At 41.1% G+C, this 17,220-nt stretch overlaps 1 protein-coding gene across 1 annotated transcript in view; it reads left to right on the top strand.

Moving 5' to 3' along the window:
• Window positions 1–17,220, top strand: part of MRPL48 (mitochondrial ribosomal protein L48) — a 55,183-nt gene that overhangs the window by 34,930 nt on the left and 3,033 nt on the right. The window contains exon 6 of the mRNA XM_019946608.2: window positions 8,000–8,169. Within this exon, the coding sequence (XP_019802167.2) occupies window positions 8,000–8,169 (170 nt within the window). The remainder of the gene's footprint in view (window positions 1–7,999; window positions 8,170–17,220) is intronic.

Genomic DNA, 17,220 nt, shown 5'->3' with positions numbered 1-17,220 from the left:
GCCCTCAGCTGTTGTTCAGCCTCCAATTTTAGGGTAATAGCAGCCCAAGAATAAAAGCATTGCCAAGAGGAAGATGTGGGAGGATGAAATAGAGACAACATAAATTGCTGTCAGTTTTAGCTGTTATATGTTCTATTTTTCAGACTCTGGGGCAAGAGAGTAAGGTTTTTGAACTCAGACAGTTTATTTCCTCTTTGTAGAAGGGCAACTTGCAGTAGTAGTTACTGGTAGTGATAATGATGATGCTGATGATGGCATTAGTCCCTCTTTTTTACAATCCCATAGCACTCTATTTCCCTCCCTCAAAACATGCATCTTCTTATAATCGTTCTCTGTATGCCTTTCCCAATAGATTGCAAGTTTCAGCAAGCAGAGACTATGGCTGTCTTATTTACTATCATATCCCCATTGCTAACCCTGGTCTGGCTTATCACTATGGGTCAGAAAATATTTGTTGAATAAATGGATACATGTGATAAGTGATAGTGATGTATAATGGGGAGGGGGTTGCTATGGGAACACATAGGCGTAGTACCTAACTCAGCATGAGGAATGAAGGAAGTCTTCCTGGAAGAGCATGAACAGAGCCTTAAAAAATGACTAGGAGGGGAGCTTCCCTGGTGGTGCAGTGGTTGGGGGTCCGCCTGCCGATGCGGGGGACGCGGGTTCGTGCCCCGGTCCGGGAAGATCCCACATGCCGCGGAGCGGCTGGGCCCGTGAGCCGTGGCCGCTGAACCTGCGCGTCCGGAGCCTGTGCTCTGCAACGGGAGAGGCCGCAGCAGTGAGAGGCCCGTGTACGCAAAAGAAAAAAAAAATGACTAGGAGGGACTTCCCTTGCGGTCCAGTGGTAAAATGCCGCGCTTCCACTGCGGGGGCACGGGTTCCACCCCTGATCGGGGAACTAAGATCCCGCACGCCGCGTGGGTGCCGCAAAAAGCAACAACAACAGCAACAAAAAATTACTAGGAGTTACATTGAGGATGTTGGGTGAAGAGTCAGACTCTGCAGGGAGGGGAAACATTCTGGGCAAAGGTGGAAAGTCATTGATCCTGGAGATGCAGTTGGGAAACTTTTAGCAGTTTGTTAATCCTGGAATCTCAAGTGGGCACTAGAGGATGATGGTACATGAGACTTGAGAGGTAGACAGGTCTAGATTAACTTTTTTTAAAGTTGCCATTTATTGAGGAACTACTATATACCCTTATATGTCATGCAAAAAACCTAGGAGTACTGACCTGCTCGTTGCACTTTCAGCTGCGACCACCTGAGGTCATTGCTCTTGGGTTTTAATTGACATGGTGCAGCAAGGTAGCTTGTGTTGAACTTGCCATGGGAGGTGGGCTGCTTGTTATGATTAAATTGAGAGGATTGGTTCTTTTTCTTCTTTTTTTTTTAAAATTAATTAATTAATTTATTTTTGGCTGCATTGGGTCTTTGTTACTGTGCATGATCTTTCTCTGGTTGTGGCGAGCGGGGTCTACTATTCGTTGTGGTGCGTGGGCTTCTCATTGCAGTGGCTTCTCTTGTTGCGGAGCACAGGCTCTAGGCAGGCGGTCTTCAGTAGTTGCGGAGCGTGGGCTCAGTAGTTGTGGCGCACAGGCTTAGTTGTTCCGCGGTATGTGGGATCTTCCCGGTCCAGGGCTCGAACCCGTGTCCCCGGCATGGGCAGGTGGATTCTTCACCACTGTACCACCAGGGAAGTCCTGAGAGGACTGGTTCTTTCATGTGTGTCTTCTCTCTCTCTCTTTCTCTGAACTGTAAGCCTCTTTAGAACTGGGACTGTGTTTTCTCTTTCTTTGGACTCTTTCTTTAGAGTGGTTGAATCAGCACTTTGCACACAGCAGGTGCTTAATAGATGTCTCATTCTGTAAAGCACACCAATAGGATACTAGGAGCATGCTTACCTCCAATTTGTAGTAAAAATAATGTCCTATCTGTGTACATTACTCAGTCTTTCTTTAAAGATACCACTTATTGAGCAACTACTATATACCAGACGTGTAACCACTGTGTGCCAGGCTTTAAAAGCATTATTTCATTTAACAGTATTATAAATGGTATATTTTATTTAATCCTCAGATATGCTGTGGTTATTAAGGACGCTGTTTAAGGAATCTAAGACTCATTAAATGACTTTCCCAAGTGGCTAGTAATTTCCAGAGCCATTATTTGAACTGACAGTGGTCAGAATCAATCTAATGTCCATACTATTTCCATTTCACAGAAATTCACTATTTTGAGCTTCACAAGAACCTTAGGTATTACAGATGAAGACACTGACACCTAGAGAGGTCACTCAATGTCATGTAGTGACTAAGACAGTACTTGAGCCCAGATTTTCTTTTTTTTTCAGCCATGCTGTACAGCATGCAGGATCTTAGTTCCCCAACCAGGGATCAAACCCGTGCTCCCTGCAGTGGAACCGCGCAGTCTTAACCACTGGACTGCCAGGGAAGTCCCCCAGATATTCTTTGGCTTCCATCTTAGTCTAGGGCTCTTTATGCAGCACCAGGCTGAGCCTCTCTGCCATCCCAGTCAGGGTCAGGCCTTCTGTCTGGTGTACATTTCTTGAGTGTGCTACACTGAGTTATAAACATAACCACTTGATTTCTGTGTACCCTACGGCTCATTATGGACTGTTCAGAGTACCATCACCAAATCATTTAAGTCCCCAGGTGTAGCTTTTAAAATTTCCATCAGCAGAATTTCTGGAAGCTGTATATGCTGCAGGTCTGTCAGCTTTTCATTTGAGGATTCAGATGATACAATTTCTTCCCAACTTTCCCACCCTAGAGAATGCCACCTATAGTGATAGGCAGCTACTATCATTACTTTTGCAGAATCTAGAGGAGAGAGCCTGGGTTTGGGGCCACAGACTCAGCTTCTAGCCATGGCTAGACCCAAAGTGGTTGCCTTTTCCATTTCCTTACTATTGTAACCTTTATTTTAACCTTTCTGGACCTCGACTTCCCCCTTATATAAAATTAGGGGAGGAAGGAAGGAGAAACTAAGTTATCTCTAAGTTACCTTCCAGCTATAACAGTCTGTGATTCTAATCTGAGTCCTTTCTCTATCTGTTCTTTGCCAGCAAAGTTCCCCAGTAGCCTTGGCCAAATAACATCCTTCAGAGGACCTCAGTTTTCTGTCTGTAAAATAAGAGTAATATGGATATTTCTGTACAAAAATGGTTTAGTGATTTATCCCATGGCCCATTTTGGGCATCATATTGTACTTCTACAGGGATCCAAGGATGGCCGCCCTGGGCCAACTCACGGTGAATCCAGGTCAGTCACAGGAGTACCAAAGTTTGATGGTGGGCAGTAGTCCATCTTCCTTGCCATCTTTCTCGTAGCCTCCATTCCTTTCCTGCCTAGCTCTCCTTCATGGGCAGTCAGGGTGGCCTTCCCGAAACACAGCCCTAGTCATGTACATCTCTTGCACAGATATCTTTAGTAGCTCCCCATGGCAGTCATGAAGGTCTAAACTTAGGCAGTAGGAATAAAAAGGAGGGGATGAGAAAGACTGAGCAGGTAAAATTATAGGAACTGGTGTCTGAAATCTCATGCACTCAAGCTCTTGCTAGCTATGCTGTGCCCTGGCTCAGAACTGAAATATAATATCACAGTGGACTCCTGATGGTGTGGATTGGTCTAGACAGATCTAGGCCAACATGGAAAAGCAAGTGAGATGCCAAGAGGGATACTAGAATCAGCTTTCTTCTTTTTGTTCTCCTAAGGCGACACTTTTGAAGAGCCCTGGCATTTTCCCTGGTTAAGAAAAGCCTCCTGCAGGCTTCAAAGAAGCTCCTCCCTTCCCTGCTGGAAAATTTCAGCCACTCCCCTTTGCATTCTGACTTTAGCATTCTTCACAGCTCTGACTGCAGTGCTGTCATGATGAGAAGTCTGGATCGCTGCATTTGGCCTCGGGTATGCAGGAGACCCTCTGCAGGAGACCCAAACCCCTGCACCTTGATGGTTGGTTATAGAAGTTGGCTTCTTACTCATAGCAAAGTCTAGGACCCTGGGGTGACTACCACTGTTAAGAACTTTAATAATGCAGAGGGTTCAGTGAAAAAATTTCTGCATTGGGAGTCAGGAGGTCTGGTTAGTTCCTAGGATCTGTCCGGTGTGGCTGTGTGACTCTGGGGGACATATTTAATCTCTCTGGGCTTCATATTCTTCCCCTGCAAGGATGAAGAACTGGGAAAAAGTTATCTCTAAATGCCATCCTATTCTAAAATTCTAAAATAGTGATTCACTGCATGTCGTCTCTCTGCTGGGCCCTGTGCTAGATGTGAGGAATATGAAAATGAAAAAATAATAATAAAAGTTAATGTTTATTGAGTGTTTAACTATGTGCCACAGATTGAATTAACTATATACAGTGTTTTGTTCAGTTCTCAGAATATCCCTGTGAGATCAGGTTTGTATCAGTTTTACCGGCCTTGTGAAAGGACCATTTCTTGGTCCTCCCCCTGTTTCCCCAGATTGGGCCCCTGCTCTCTTAGACTGACCTGGAGAGCATTGATGTGAGAGAACCACTCTAGGTGCTCTGCCAGGAACACCTCTGCTATGGCAGTAACTAGGCTGTTGGCTGTTAGATAGGGGTGACTTAAGACATGTAAATAGATCCCCACCTCATTTTTTTCTTTAAAAAAAATTTCTACCAAATAGCAAGATTTATTCTAAATCTCCAGTAATTAGGACAGTGTGGTATTAGCTCAAGAATAGACAAATAGCCCAATGGAGCAGGATAAAGAATATAGAAACAGATCCAAGTATCTCTGAACATTTATTATATGACATAAGTGACACTGCACTACAATGGTGCTGGGGTACTTGGGTCAATTGGATTGAATAGTCATGTGAAAAAAACTGACTTGACTCGTATTTCACACTGTACACAAAAAGCCCTTAAAATGATTGTAGATCTAAATGTAAATATTAAAATAATCAAACTTTAGAAGATAACATACAAGAATATCCTCATGATCTTAAGGTAAGCAAAGATTTCTTAAACAGGACACAAAAGTCACTATAAATATAAAAGAAAAAAATGAGTAAATTGGACTACATTAAAAATAAGAATTTTTGCTCATCAAAATGCACCATTAAAAAGTGAAAAAGGAAGACACAGGGAGGAAGAAGATATTTGCAACATGTACGTTTAACAAAGGATCATGTCTAGAATATAGAAGGAACCTCTGAAAATCAGTAAGGGAAAGGAAGGCAACCCAATCTAAAAAATGGGCAAAATACTTGAATAGGCAGGTTATAAAAGAGAATATCTAAATGGCCAGTGGACATATGGGAACATGCTCAGGTTCAGTAAACTTAAAGAAAATGCAAGTTAAAGTCTCAATGCATTACCACCTCATACCAACCAGAATGGCTAAAAGAAACCAACCAGAAAACCTGACTATACTAAGTTTTGTAAGTATTGGCAAGAATGTAGAGCAACTAGAACGTTCGTGTACTGCTGGTAGGAGTCTAAATTAGAAACCACTTTGAAAAACAGAGAACTTATTAAAGATGAAACTCTACATTGTCTGTAAATCAGTAGTTCAAGTTCTGGGTATATCCCCAACAGAAATACATACATATGTTCACTGAAAGATACATGCAAAAACATTGGTAGCAATACTATTCATAATGGCTCCACACCGGAAACAACTCTAATTTCCACCTACAGTAAAAAGGATAAATAAACTATAACATATTCATATAATAGACTTACTAGGGCAATGAGAAGGAAAGAATTCCTGTTTCACCTAAAACATGATGAATCTTACAAACATAATGAGTTAAAGAAGCTGGACACAAAAGAGAACATAGTATATTATTCCATTTTCATGAATTTAGAAAAAAGGCAAAATGAGCATATGGTTCTAGAAGTCAGACTAGTGGTCACCAATTTGGGAGGCAGGAGACTTTTGCGGGTGCTGGTAGTGGTCTGTTTCTTTTTCAAGATACTGTTTAAACAGGTATTTTCACTTTGAAAATTCATTAAGCTGTGTCCTTATTTATGCATTTTTAGTATGAACATTGTAAAAACATTTTTACTAAAAAATTTTAAAAAGCAAGGTAGATTTTAAGATTCTAACTTTGAATTGATAAAAGATTCATATTATTAAAAATTCAAAAAATATAGAAGGGAAGTAGTTAAAAAGTCTCCTTCCCATCCCTGTGCCCCAGCCATACAGTTCCCTCCCTCATAGGCAGCCAATGGTATTAGTATTTTTGTGTATCCTTCCAGAGTTAGTTTTTGATATGCAAACAAATAAATATGTAAGTAATTAAACACACACATCTATTCTCCCCCACCCACCCTTTGTATATGTATGGCAATATTCTGAAAACATTATTCTACAGTCTGCTTTTAGCATTTAATTTATCTTAAAAACCTTTCTGTATCAGTACATAAGGAAGTTCCTTATGTCTTCTTACAGATGCATAATGTACTATTGAATGGATGTGCCATGTTTTATTTAACAAGTTCCCCTCCTGATGGGCATTTAGGTTAAATTATTTCTGGTTGAGAAGCTTTCTTGATCCTGATCTATGTCGTGTTACATATCTGTTTTCCCAGGGCTCATACTTTTTACAGCAGTTTGCACAGGTTGTTATGTAGTGAAGCAATACTTTATATGAAAGAGAAGGGTAGAAATAAAATAATTTGTCTGCCTCTAAGTTTTTAAAAGGAAGGCTGTCTAAATAATTGGACTGCAGAATTTCAAAGCTAGGAGGGCTGGAAGAGAAGTAATTCTGCACTTTCTTGTGATTAATTTCTTTAAGATTCCGATGAAAGTTAAGATTCTCTCCTTAGAAAAAATGTGCACACATGTAAAATTTTGCATGTAAGTTTTGGGGTTGATACACCCCTTGAAATTCCTTTATGGATTCTAGATTAAGAATCTGTTGGGAGGGCTTCCCTAGTGGCACAGAGGTTAAGAATCCACCTGCTAATGCAGGGGACACGGGTTCAAGCCCTGGTCCGGGAAGATCCCACATACCACGGAGCAACTAAGCCCAAGCGCCATATCTACCGAGCCTGCACTCTAGAGCCCGTGAGCGGCAACTACTGAGCCCGCTTGCGCGCATAGAGCCGGTGCTCGGCAACATGAGAAGCCACCGCAATGAGAAGGAGCCCAGGCACCGCAACAAAGAGTAGCCCCCGCTCACCGGAGCTAGAGAAAGCCCGTGCGCAGCAACGAAGACCCAACGCAGCCAAAAATAAATGAGTAAATAAATAAATTTATTTAAAAAAAAAAAAGAATCTGTTGGGAATTCCCTGGTGGTCCAGTGGTTAGGACTGTGTGCTCTCACTGCCAAGGGCCCAGGTTCAATCCCTGGTCAGGGAACTAAGATCCCACAAGCTGAAGCAGCCGCATAGCACAGGGAGATCAGCTCAGTGCTTTATGACCACCTAGAGGGGTGGGATAGGGAGGGTGGGTGGGAGAGAGACGCAAGAGGGAAGAGATATGGGAACATATGTATATGTATAACTGATTCACTTTGTTATAAAGCAGAAACTAACACACACAAAAAAAATAAAAAAGGATTCTTTATTTCCTGTAAAAAAAAAAAAAAAAGATTCCACAAGCTGCGTGGCATGGCCCCCCCAAAAAAAATCCTCAAGAATCTGTTATCTAGCATAACCCCATTAATATAAAAATTGGGAAACTGAGGGCCAGATTTGGAAGGTGAATCTCAAAACTAGTTAATGGCAGAAGACAGTCACATGTATTTATGTTAAATAATGCCAGCAATATTCCCTCTCCTTTCATTGACTGATGCTACAGCCCAGTGTCAAGGGAGGCTGCCCATTCCTTCCCAGGAAAAGTTCAATTTATAGGTAGGGTAACCTGAGAGAAAAATGGTAAACAAGTTTAACTGAAAGATTGATTTTTTTAATGTATATATATATATCAAGATGGTATGGTTAGAATTTCTTGTACAATACTTTGATTTAGTTTCTTTCTCTTTTGTTTCCTGTTTAGCCCAAGAAGAAGAGGGGAAAAGTGGAAGTGAGACCCATTAATTTGGGGACAGATTATGAATACGGGGTTTTAAACATTCACCTGATTGCATATGATATGGCCCTGGCAGAGAGTTATGCCCAGTATGTTCACAACCTCTGCAACCATCTCTCCATTAAAGTCGAGGAAAGGTATGAAAGATGCCTTTGCATGGGATGTTCTTGGTGTGGGTAGTATGCTCTGCTTTGTTATTGTTAAATGAAGTTTTGAGATATAACTTACATGTAGTAAAATTCACTCTTTTTACGTATATAGTTTGCCACCATCAAAATATAGAACAAGTCTATTAAGTTCTTAAAACAAAAAGTTCCTGGGTGCCCAAGGTGTAGTCAATTTCCTCTCTCTTTCCTCTCAAGTCCCTGGCAACCACTGATTGATTTTCTGTCCCTATTGTTTTAAGTTCTCCAGAATATCATATAAATGGAATCATACAGTATGTAGCTGTTTGTTTCTGGCCTCTTTCACTTAGCATAATGGGTTTAAGATTCATCTGGGGTTTTGCAAGTATTCTGTTGCTGAATAGTATTGCATTAAATGGTGAACCTTAGTTGGTTTAGGCATTCACCAGTTGATATACATTTGGATTGTTTCTAGTTTATTGGTAATTATGAATAAAGCTGCCATAAGCTTTCTCATACCAGTTTTGTAGGGGCATGTGTCTCCTTCCTCTTCAACAACTACCTAAGCCTGGGATTGTTGGGTTTTATGGTGAATGTGTGTTTCACCTTATAAGAAACTGTCAAACTTTTTCCAGAGCGGCTGTCCTATTTTGTATTCCCACCATCAGTATATGAGAGTTTCAATAACTCCTTACCCTGGTCAGCACTTGGTTTGTCACATTTTTTTAAAGTTATTCTAGGAGATATATGGTGGTATTTCATAGTGGCTTTATTTTCTTCTTCTTCTTCTTTTTTTTTTTTTTTGGCTGCACTGCGCGGATTGTGGGATCTTAGTTACCTGACCAGGGATCGAACCACTGCCACGGCAGTGAAAGCGCCGAGTCCTAGCCACTGGACCGCCAGGGAATTCCCCGTACCACACTATCTTGATTACAGTAGCTTGATTACTGAAAAAGCAACTTTGTTCTTTATTCAAAATTATTTTGGCTATTTTAGGTCCCTGGGTTTTTCATTAAAATTTTAGAATTAGCTTGTTGATTTCTACAGAAAAGAGCCTGATGGAATTTTGGTGGGGTGTGTTGAATCTGAGGATCAATTTGAGGAGAATTGACATCTATTTTGAGTCCTCTGATCCATTAATATGGTATATCTCCCCATTTATATAGATATTCTTCGCCTCCTCTGCTTTTTACATACTCTTTGGGTTTGCTGGAAAACTGTAGGGGAGGAGAACTAACATTTACTGACTATCCATGCCAGGCCAGGCACTTTACATATCTTATCTCAATGTTTGAGAAAGTGTGGGATGCCTTAAATAACATTAAATCACATGGTGAGAAATTTCTTCCCTTTTTAATTCTTTTTAAACCTAATTATGTGAAGGAGAAATTCTTAGTGTTGTGCTGGTATGTCCTTAACACCGCTGAAGTACTTCCTAATCTTTATAAGAAAGAGGGGACCTCAGGCTCAGAGTCTTTGGCAAACACCACCATCTAGCTAGAATTTTATAACATTGTTTTGTTTTCACTGTATTTATTTTTAGCTTAACTTCTTTTTTTTTTTTTTTTTTTTTTTTTCGGTATTCGAGCCTCTCACTGTTGTGGCCTCTCCCGTTGCGGAGCACAGGCTCCGGACGCGCAGGCTCAGCGGCCATGGCTCACGGGCCCAGCTGCTCCGCGACATGTGGGATCTTCCCGGACCGGGGCACGAACCCGTGTCCCCTGCATCGGCAGGCGGACTCTCAACCACTGTGCCACCAGGGAAGCCCTTAACTTCTTTATATGTCAACTGATACTCTTTTTTCTATTTACTATAGTGATATAAAGTCAGGCTTATTGAGGTATAATTTACGTTAGTAAAATTCACCCTTTTAGTGAACAGTTTCTGTGAATTTTGACAAATGCATGCAGTAGAATAAATACCATCATAATCAGGATATAGAACATCTTCATCATCCCAAGAAGTCCCCTCCTCCCTTTGTAGTCAATCCCTTGTCCCACCCCCAGTCCCTGCAACTATTGATTTATTTTATGGCCTTGTAGTTTTGCCTTTTCCAAAATGTCATATAAATGGAATCATACAGTATTTTTCCATTTGAGTCTGGCTTCTTTCACTTAGGATAATGTATTTGAGATTCATCCATGTTGTTGCCTGTGTCAAGTAGTTTGTTCCTTTTTGTTGCTGAGTAGCATTTCATTGAGTGGATGTACCACAGTTTGTTTATTCATTTGAAGGACATTTGTGTTGTTTCCAGTTTCGGGCAGTTACAAATAGAGCTACTATAAACATGTACAGGTGTTTGTGAGAACAGAAGTTTTCATTTCTCTAGGAGTGTGATTGCTGGGTTAAATGGTAAGAGTGGTGTATTTTTATTTAGTTTTAAAATATATATATATTTATTTATTTATTGGCCACGTTGGGTCTTTGTCGCTGCATGCGGGCTTTCTCTAGTTGCGGCGAGCGGGGACTACTCTTTGTTGTGGTTAGTGGGCTTCTCCTTGTGGTGGCTTCTCTTGCTGCGGAGCATGGGCTGTAGGTGTGCGGGCTTCAGTAGTTGTGGTGTGCAGGTTCAGTAGTTGTGGTGCGCAGGCTCAGTTGCTCTGCAGCATTTGGGATCTTCCCGAACCAGGGCTCGAACCCGTGTCCCCTGCATTGACAGTCAGATTCTTAACCACTGCACCACCAGGGAAGTCCTGTACTTTTAAATTTGTAAGAAACTGCCAAGCTGCTTTCCACAGTGGCCATACCACTTTTCACTCTAACCAGCAACATGAGTTCCAGTTGTTCCACATCTCAAGTTTCTTTTTAAAATTAATTTTTAAGTGAGTTGATTTAAAGAAAAATATTTAATAAATAATAGTTTGGGTGGTTGGTTTGCCATTGTAGCAAGGTAATACGTGGCATCATAGGTGGATATGGCAAAAATTATACTTTCTTACTCACTAGATATTAGTATATTCCCATTTTATAGATGAGTAAACCAAGGCTCTGAAAGGCCAAAATTCACAGAACCAGTAAGTTGCCTGGATTTAACCCAGTTCTCCCTGACTCCAGTATTTTTAATTATATAGTATTTTAAGTCCTTAAGCCAAATTTGAACTTTTAAACCTTTATTACTTAGAGTATAACTGTGCTAAATGTGCTTCTGAGAAGATTGGATAATCAGCTGTGACTTTAGCTCTCACAGCTGATAGTACTTCAATTGTTTTAGGCCTAAAGATGTACTTTATCTTTTTCTGATGCCCCAGAGAGTTGGTTGCTCTTTCAGCACTTGACACATACCTCTGTCATGTCACTTAGTGCTCTGGGCTGTAATCATCTATTCATTTGCCAGCTCCCTTCCCCCCTGACTTGTGTTCTTCTTCATTTCTTCAGTACCTAGCATAAAGCCTGCCACATGGGGAACATTAAGCCATTCTTGAAAGAATGACAGGTTCTTGAATATGACTACACAATCCAGTTGTGTAGTATACATTTCCTAAAGTTTAATGAAAGTGCTTTTAAGTACTTAATTAAAGAACTGCTGGTTGAGCCTCTTCTTGCTCTGTGGTAGGCATTGGACTAGACATTCTGACTGGAGGATACAAAGGTAAATGCGCGATTTCAAGGAGAGTTATAATTATTCAAAAAATAATTATAACATAATGTGGAAGTGATAAGTGAAAGATAAAGTTTAATATCAGTTCAAGAAGGCAGAGTAGCATAATAATTTAGAGCAATGCTTCTCAAAGTACCACTCTGCGAAGATATTAGGAGCTTATGCCAAAATGTACATTAATGCTTTGCTTCCTTCATCAAGAAACTCTTGCTATTGAAAACAAAATGTTGATTGAATTAAAGTGTGTTTACTGACTGTGTCATGCTTCTTATCTTGTCTTGAACTGATAACAAGCAGTTTGCTTACCAGCAGCTTGTCTTTGGATCACACTTTGAGTAACAAGTGGTTAAGAGTAAAAGCTCTGGAATCAAACTGTCTGCATTTAAATCCTAGTTCTACCAGTTATTAGCAATATGACCTTGAGAAATTCTGAACCTCAGTTTCTTTGTCTTCATAATGGGGATGGTAATTTTCCTATTTCTTTGAGTTCTGAAAATTAAATAAGAAAATATATAATAGCACTTAACAGAACGTTGTGAACATTCTGTAAATAATATTATTGTTATTAGTAATTAACGAGGTGTTTTTCAGCTGGCAGGGATTAGGGGCAGCATCTCAGACAAGGTGGTGGCAAAGAGGCATTAAATGCCATTTACAGAATGTTATCATACCTACAGTGGATCAGCTCCTTGGAATAGTGTTTTAAATTTTCAGAAGGACTTTTAAAAATATTTTGTTTTTAATACCCTACTGTGAAAAGCTCTGGCTGCATTTGAGTAAAGGCAGGCAGGCAGTAACATTTGTTGAGCACCTACTATCATAACAGCCAGCCACTCTGCTAAATACTTTTTTTGTATATTACTTTACTTAATTCAGACAAGCACCTTGCCATAGTGTATCAAAGCATTGATTCTGCAGCCAGACTGCTTAGGTTTTGCTCTTGTTCTGCTACATTCTTCCTGTGTGACATTGGGCAGTTTCCTTAACCTCTTTGTGTCTTGGTTTCCTCATTTGTAAAATGAGGTTAATAAAAGTACCTATCTAATAAAGCTATTGTGAAAATAAAGGGAGTTAATATATTTAAAATGCTTACAACTAAGTCCAGAAACTTTGGCTGCTATTATTATTGTTGTTATTAATAATATAATAAAAGCTTGCCTATAGTCGTAAATGGCAAGGTCTGGATTTGAACCCACTTCTTTTCCTCCAAATTTGTAATTCCCTCTAACTGGTTCTCCACACTGCTTTTAGTGTAATCTTTCTAGAATGGAAATATGATCATGTCACTCTCATGCTTAAATTCCTTCCATGGCCTCCCATTCCTTTAGGATCAAAATAAAAGTTTCTCACATACCTTGCTAGGTGCTCCATGGCCTGGGCTTGCCTCTCTCACCTTAACTCACACTTCTCTCTCCCTCTCCTTCTATCTCCAGTTACACTGACTTTGTTTTTTGTCCTTTCCCACCTCAGGACCTTTGCATATGCTCTCTAAAGCCTAGAATACTCTTTCCCCTTCAGCTAATCAGCCCCTATTTTTTTCTTAGGCTTTATTTTAAATGTCACTTCTTCAGAGAACCTCATTAAGTTAGGTCTTTATGTTATATATTTAGGAGAAGTAAAGGGTATCTTCTTCCCTGGTGGTGCAGTGGTTAAGAATCCGCCTGCCAGTGCAGGCGACATGGGTTCAAGCCCTGATCCGGAAAGATCCCACATGCCGCAGAGCAACTGAGCCCATGCGCCACAACTACTGAGCCTGCGCTCTAGAGCCCTTGAGCCACAACTACTTAGCCTGTGTGCCACAGCTACTCAAGCCCGTGTACCTAGAGCCTGTGCTCTGCAACAAGAGAAGCCACCGCAATGAGAAGCCCGTGCACCACAACGAAGACTAGCCCCTGCTCGCTGCAACTAGAGAAAGCCCGCGCGCAGCAATGAAGACCCAACACAGCCAAAAATAAATAAGGAAAATAAATAAATTTATTTTTTTAAAAAAAGGGTATATAACTTCCCTTTCAAAATGCTCATTCCTTACTCTCATAATTACTTGATTATTATTAGACTCTAAGATATGTAAGGCAGGGATTGTTTCTGTCTGCATCAGCAGTCACGCTAAAACCTTGCCCAGTACCTGACACATAGTAGGCACTGAATGAATATTTGTTGACTTGGATTGAGTTCCAGTAGGCATGAACATGAATTCTAGGATAACAAAATGAATGATATGCTGCTTTTTGCCTCTTTCCTGGTTCTTTGCTCCAAATAGTAGAGCATAAAGAGATGTTCATTTTTAGCAATTCACTTCTCTGCACTGATTGAGGTTTTCAGACCATCATATCAGGCATTCTTACTGCCCAGCTTTTCAGAGATAAAATGATTTTCTTTTTTTCTGATTTTCATTTTATCTTGATCCATTTTTCCTTTAGTAGTTGGGGGTAGGGCTCTGACCTTGAGATGGAATTGAGCAGGGGAACTGTGCGCTAGCTTTTGTTCTATAAATGGTCTGCCTTGCTGCAGCTGCAGCTCACCCAGAAGATGAGAGGAAGGGGCCTCTCCTGTGGGTCCTTTAATTTGCCTGCATCCCTTGCTGAGCAGGTGTCTGGAGAGATGGAAATCTTACTCATCTGGGAGCAGTTTCCAAGCCTGAAGCTGACCCAGCTCCTGTTCTCTGTGGAGAGTAAAGCATCATTCATCATCATTCTCTGTAAGGCTGCTCTTTCCTTTTTTTTTTTATTTTTTAGTCCACTTACATTTTTTAAAATGGAGGCATAACTTATATATAGTAGAGTCCACAGATTCTAAGTTCCCTAGCATCCCAGCAGGGTCCCTTGGGTCCTATCCCAGCACTACTCAAAAGCTAGCACTATTTTGTCATGTTAGGTTGACTTTTGAAATTCAACTACTTCATTTCTTCCCTTCTGTTTTTTTTTTTTAATATTTATTTATTTATTTTGGCTGTGCTGGGTCTTAGTTGCGGCATGTGGGATCTTTTTTTAGTTGCAGCGTGCGGACTTCTTAGTTGCGGCATGCGAACTCTTAGTTGAAGTACATTTGCGGGATCTAGTTCCCTGACCAGGGATCAAACCCGGGTCCCCTGCATTGGGAGCGTGGAGTCTTACCCGTTGGACCACCAGGGAAGTCCCTTCCCTTCTGTTTTTACTATCTGATCATCCAAGTAATGTTTATTGCAGAAAATTTGGGACATACAGAAAAGAGTAGATACTAAAGAAAAAGATACCTATACTCTTACTACTCAAAGGCCTATTATACTTTGAAATGACTAGAGTTCTCAGTATTTTTTTTTATCGAACTATGTCTGGTTTTTCTGTTGGTTCTCTTCGAGGGTCTCATGCCTCCTTACTTTTGTAGAATGCCGTTTTTTGGAATGGCAAACATCTATGTTCATTCCTTACATCTTGATGAAGCCCTGCCTCACCTATGAAGCCTTCCCCAAGCTCTGCCCCTTCTCTCCCTCTTGTCCCTGTAACGTTTGGTACATACCTATATTGCCTTTGTCTTCCTGTAGTGCAGATGTTTGTGTACATACCTGTCTCTCCAAAACGCTCTTAGCAAGCTCCTTGAAAGCATAGACTGCATAGTGCCCACCAGACTGCCTAGGACAGACAGGATCTCAGTAAATGTTTGTTGAAAGAGTAAATGAATGAATAAACAAATCAATGGAATCTTGTAAGTGTTGAGGAATAAAATGCATGTTTAGTGGCAAGAATGAACAATTCTCACTTTATTCAGTCTTATCTGTGGAATGTCAAAAAGGAAAAAGAGCATTTTAGAGTGCTGTTTACTTTTCTGAAAGCTTTTACATAATTACTTTATTTGATTTTCCATAACCAGTCTATGAATGCATCCCAATTTTTTTTTGTTTTGGCTGCACCACGTAGCATTCGGGATCTTAGTTCCCTGACCAGGGATCGAACCCATGCTCCCTGCAGTGGAAGCGTGGAGTTTTAACCACCGGACCGCCAGGGAAGTCCCCAATTTTTTTTTTTGTTGTTTGTTTGTTTTTTACTGTACACGGGCCTCTCACTGTTGTGGCCTCTCCCATTGCGGAGCACAGGCTCCGGACGTGCAGGCTCAGCGGCCATGGTTCACGGGCCCAGCCGCTCCACGGCATGTGGGATCTTCCCGGACCGGGGCACGAACCCGTGTCCCCTGCATCGGCAGGCGGACTCTCAACCACTGCGCCACGAGGGAAGCCTGCCGATTTTTTTATATAAGGAAGTTATTACCAAAGGTAAATTTGAAGAGATCAGAGATTGTGCTATAAAATGGAAGGGGATGTTATTTAGGGACGCTATCTGGAAGTTTGCAATACCTAGCATTTACTCACTGTTTATAAGGGCAAGGGAATTGGCATTTGTAGGCACAGTATACCTGGCAAATTACTTATGTAATCTTATTTTTTTTTTTTTTTTTTTTGCGGTACGCGGGCCTCTCCCGTTGCGGAGCACAGGCTCCGGACGCACAGGCTCAGTGGCCATGGCGCACGGGCCCAGCCGCTCCGCGGCATGTGGGATCTTCCCGGACCGGGGCACGAACCCGTGTCCCCTGCATCGTCAGGCGGACTCCCAACCACTGCGCCACCAGGGAAGCCCCCTATGTAATCTTATTTAATTAGCTACAACCCTATGAACTAGGTAGTATTATCTTCATTTAATAGCTGAAGAAACTAAGACTCAGAGAACTGAATTAGTTTGTCCAAGGTCAAATAGGTAGTAAGTGGCGAAGCCAACATTTAAATCCAGTACTGACTCTCATGTTTCTAATCCATTTTCCGTTACACGCCAAACTTCTTTTCGTAGCAGTCCATCTGTAGAGGGCCATACTCCTTACTCTTAATTGATGAAGCCTTGTGTGGCATGAAAATTCAGCAATCCTACTGTTGTTATTATTATTCCATTTATCTTCAGTTTGAGGAATTTTTGATAAGATGAACACAACACTAATACCATATTTCTGTGTAGCCATCAGTCCTATTCATCACCATATCTGATTCTCACAATAATCTATTGATATAAGCCTAGATTGTAATCCCCTTTATACATGGAGAAACTGAGGCCCAGAGTGGGAAGGGACTTGCCTAAGTAAATATTGCTAATAAGTGACAGAGCCAAGACTTGACCCCAAGTCCAGCACTCTTTATTGTGGCATGTAGATCTGCTGAAGCCGATTGTAGTGAGCAGAGACTCTACAACAATGGTTCTCAACCTGGGGACGTTTAACAATGGTGATAATTTTGATTGTTATCACTTCGGGGGTACTACTGGCACTCTCTGGGTATAGAGATTAGGGATGCATACTCCAGCCCCGACAACAAGAATTATCTGTTCTAAAGCGTCAGTAGTGCTGATGTTGAGAAATCCTGCTCTAGAACTGGAGCAGGGGACTTCCCTGGCGGTCCAGTGGTTAAGACTCCACACTTCCATCGCAGGCGGCAGGGGTTTGATGCCTGG

This window comes from Tursiops truncatus, chromosome 8 (genome assembly GCF_011762595.2).
Source record: "Tursiops truncatus isolate mTurTru1 chromosome 8, mTurTru1.mat.Y, whole genome shotgun sequence".
NCBI lineage: Eukaryota > Metazoa > Chordata > Mammalia > Artiodactyla > Delphinidae > Tursiops > Tursiops truncatus.
Note: the sequence above shows the minus strand (reverse complement) of the source record. Positions and strands in the feature narration are given on the sequence as shown.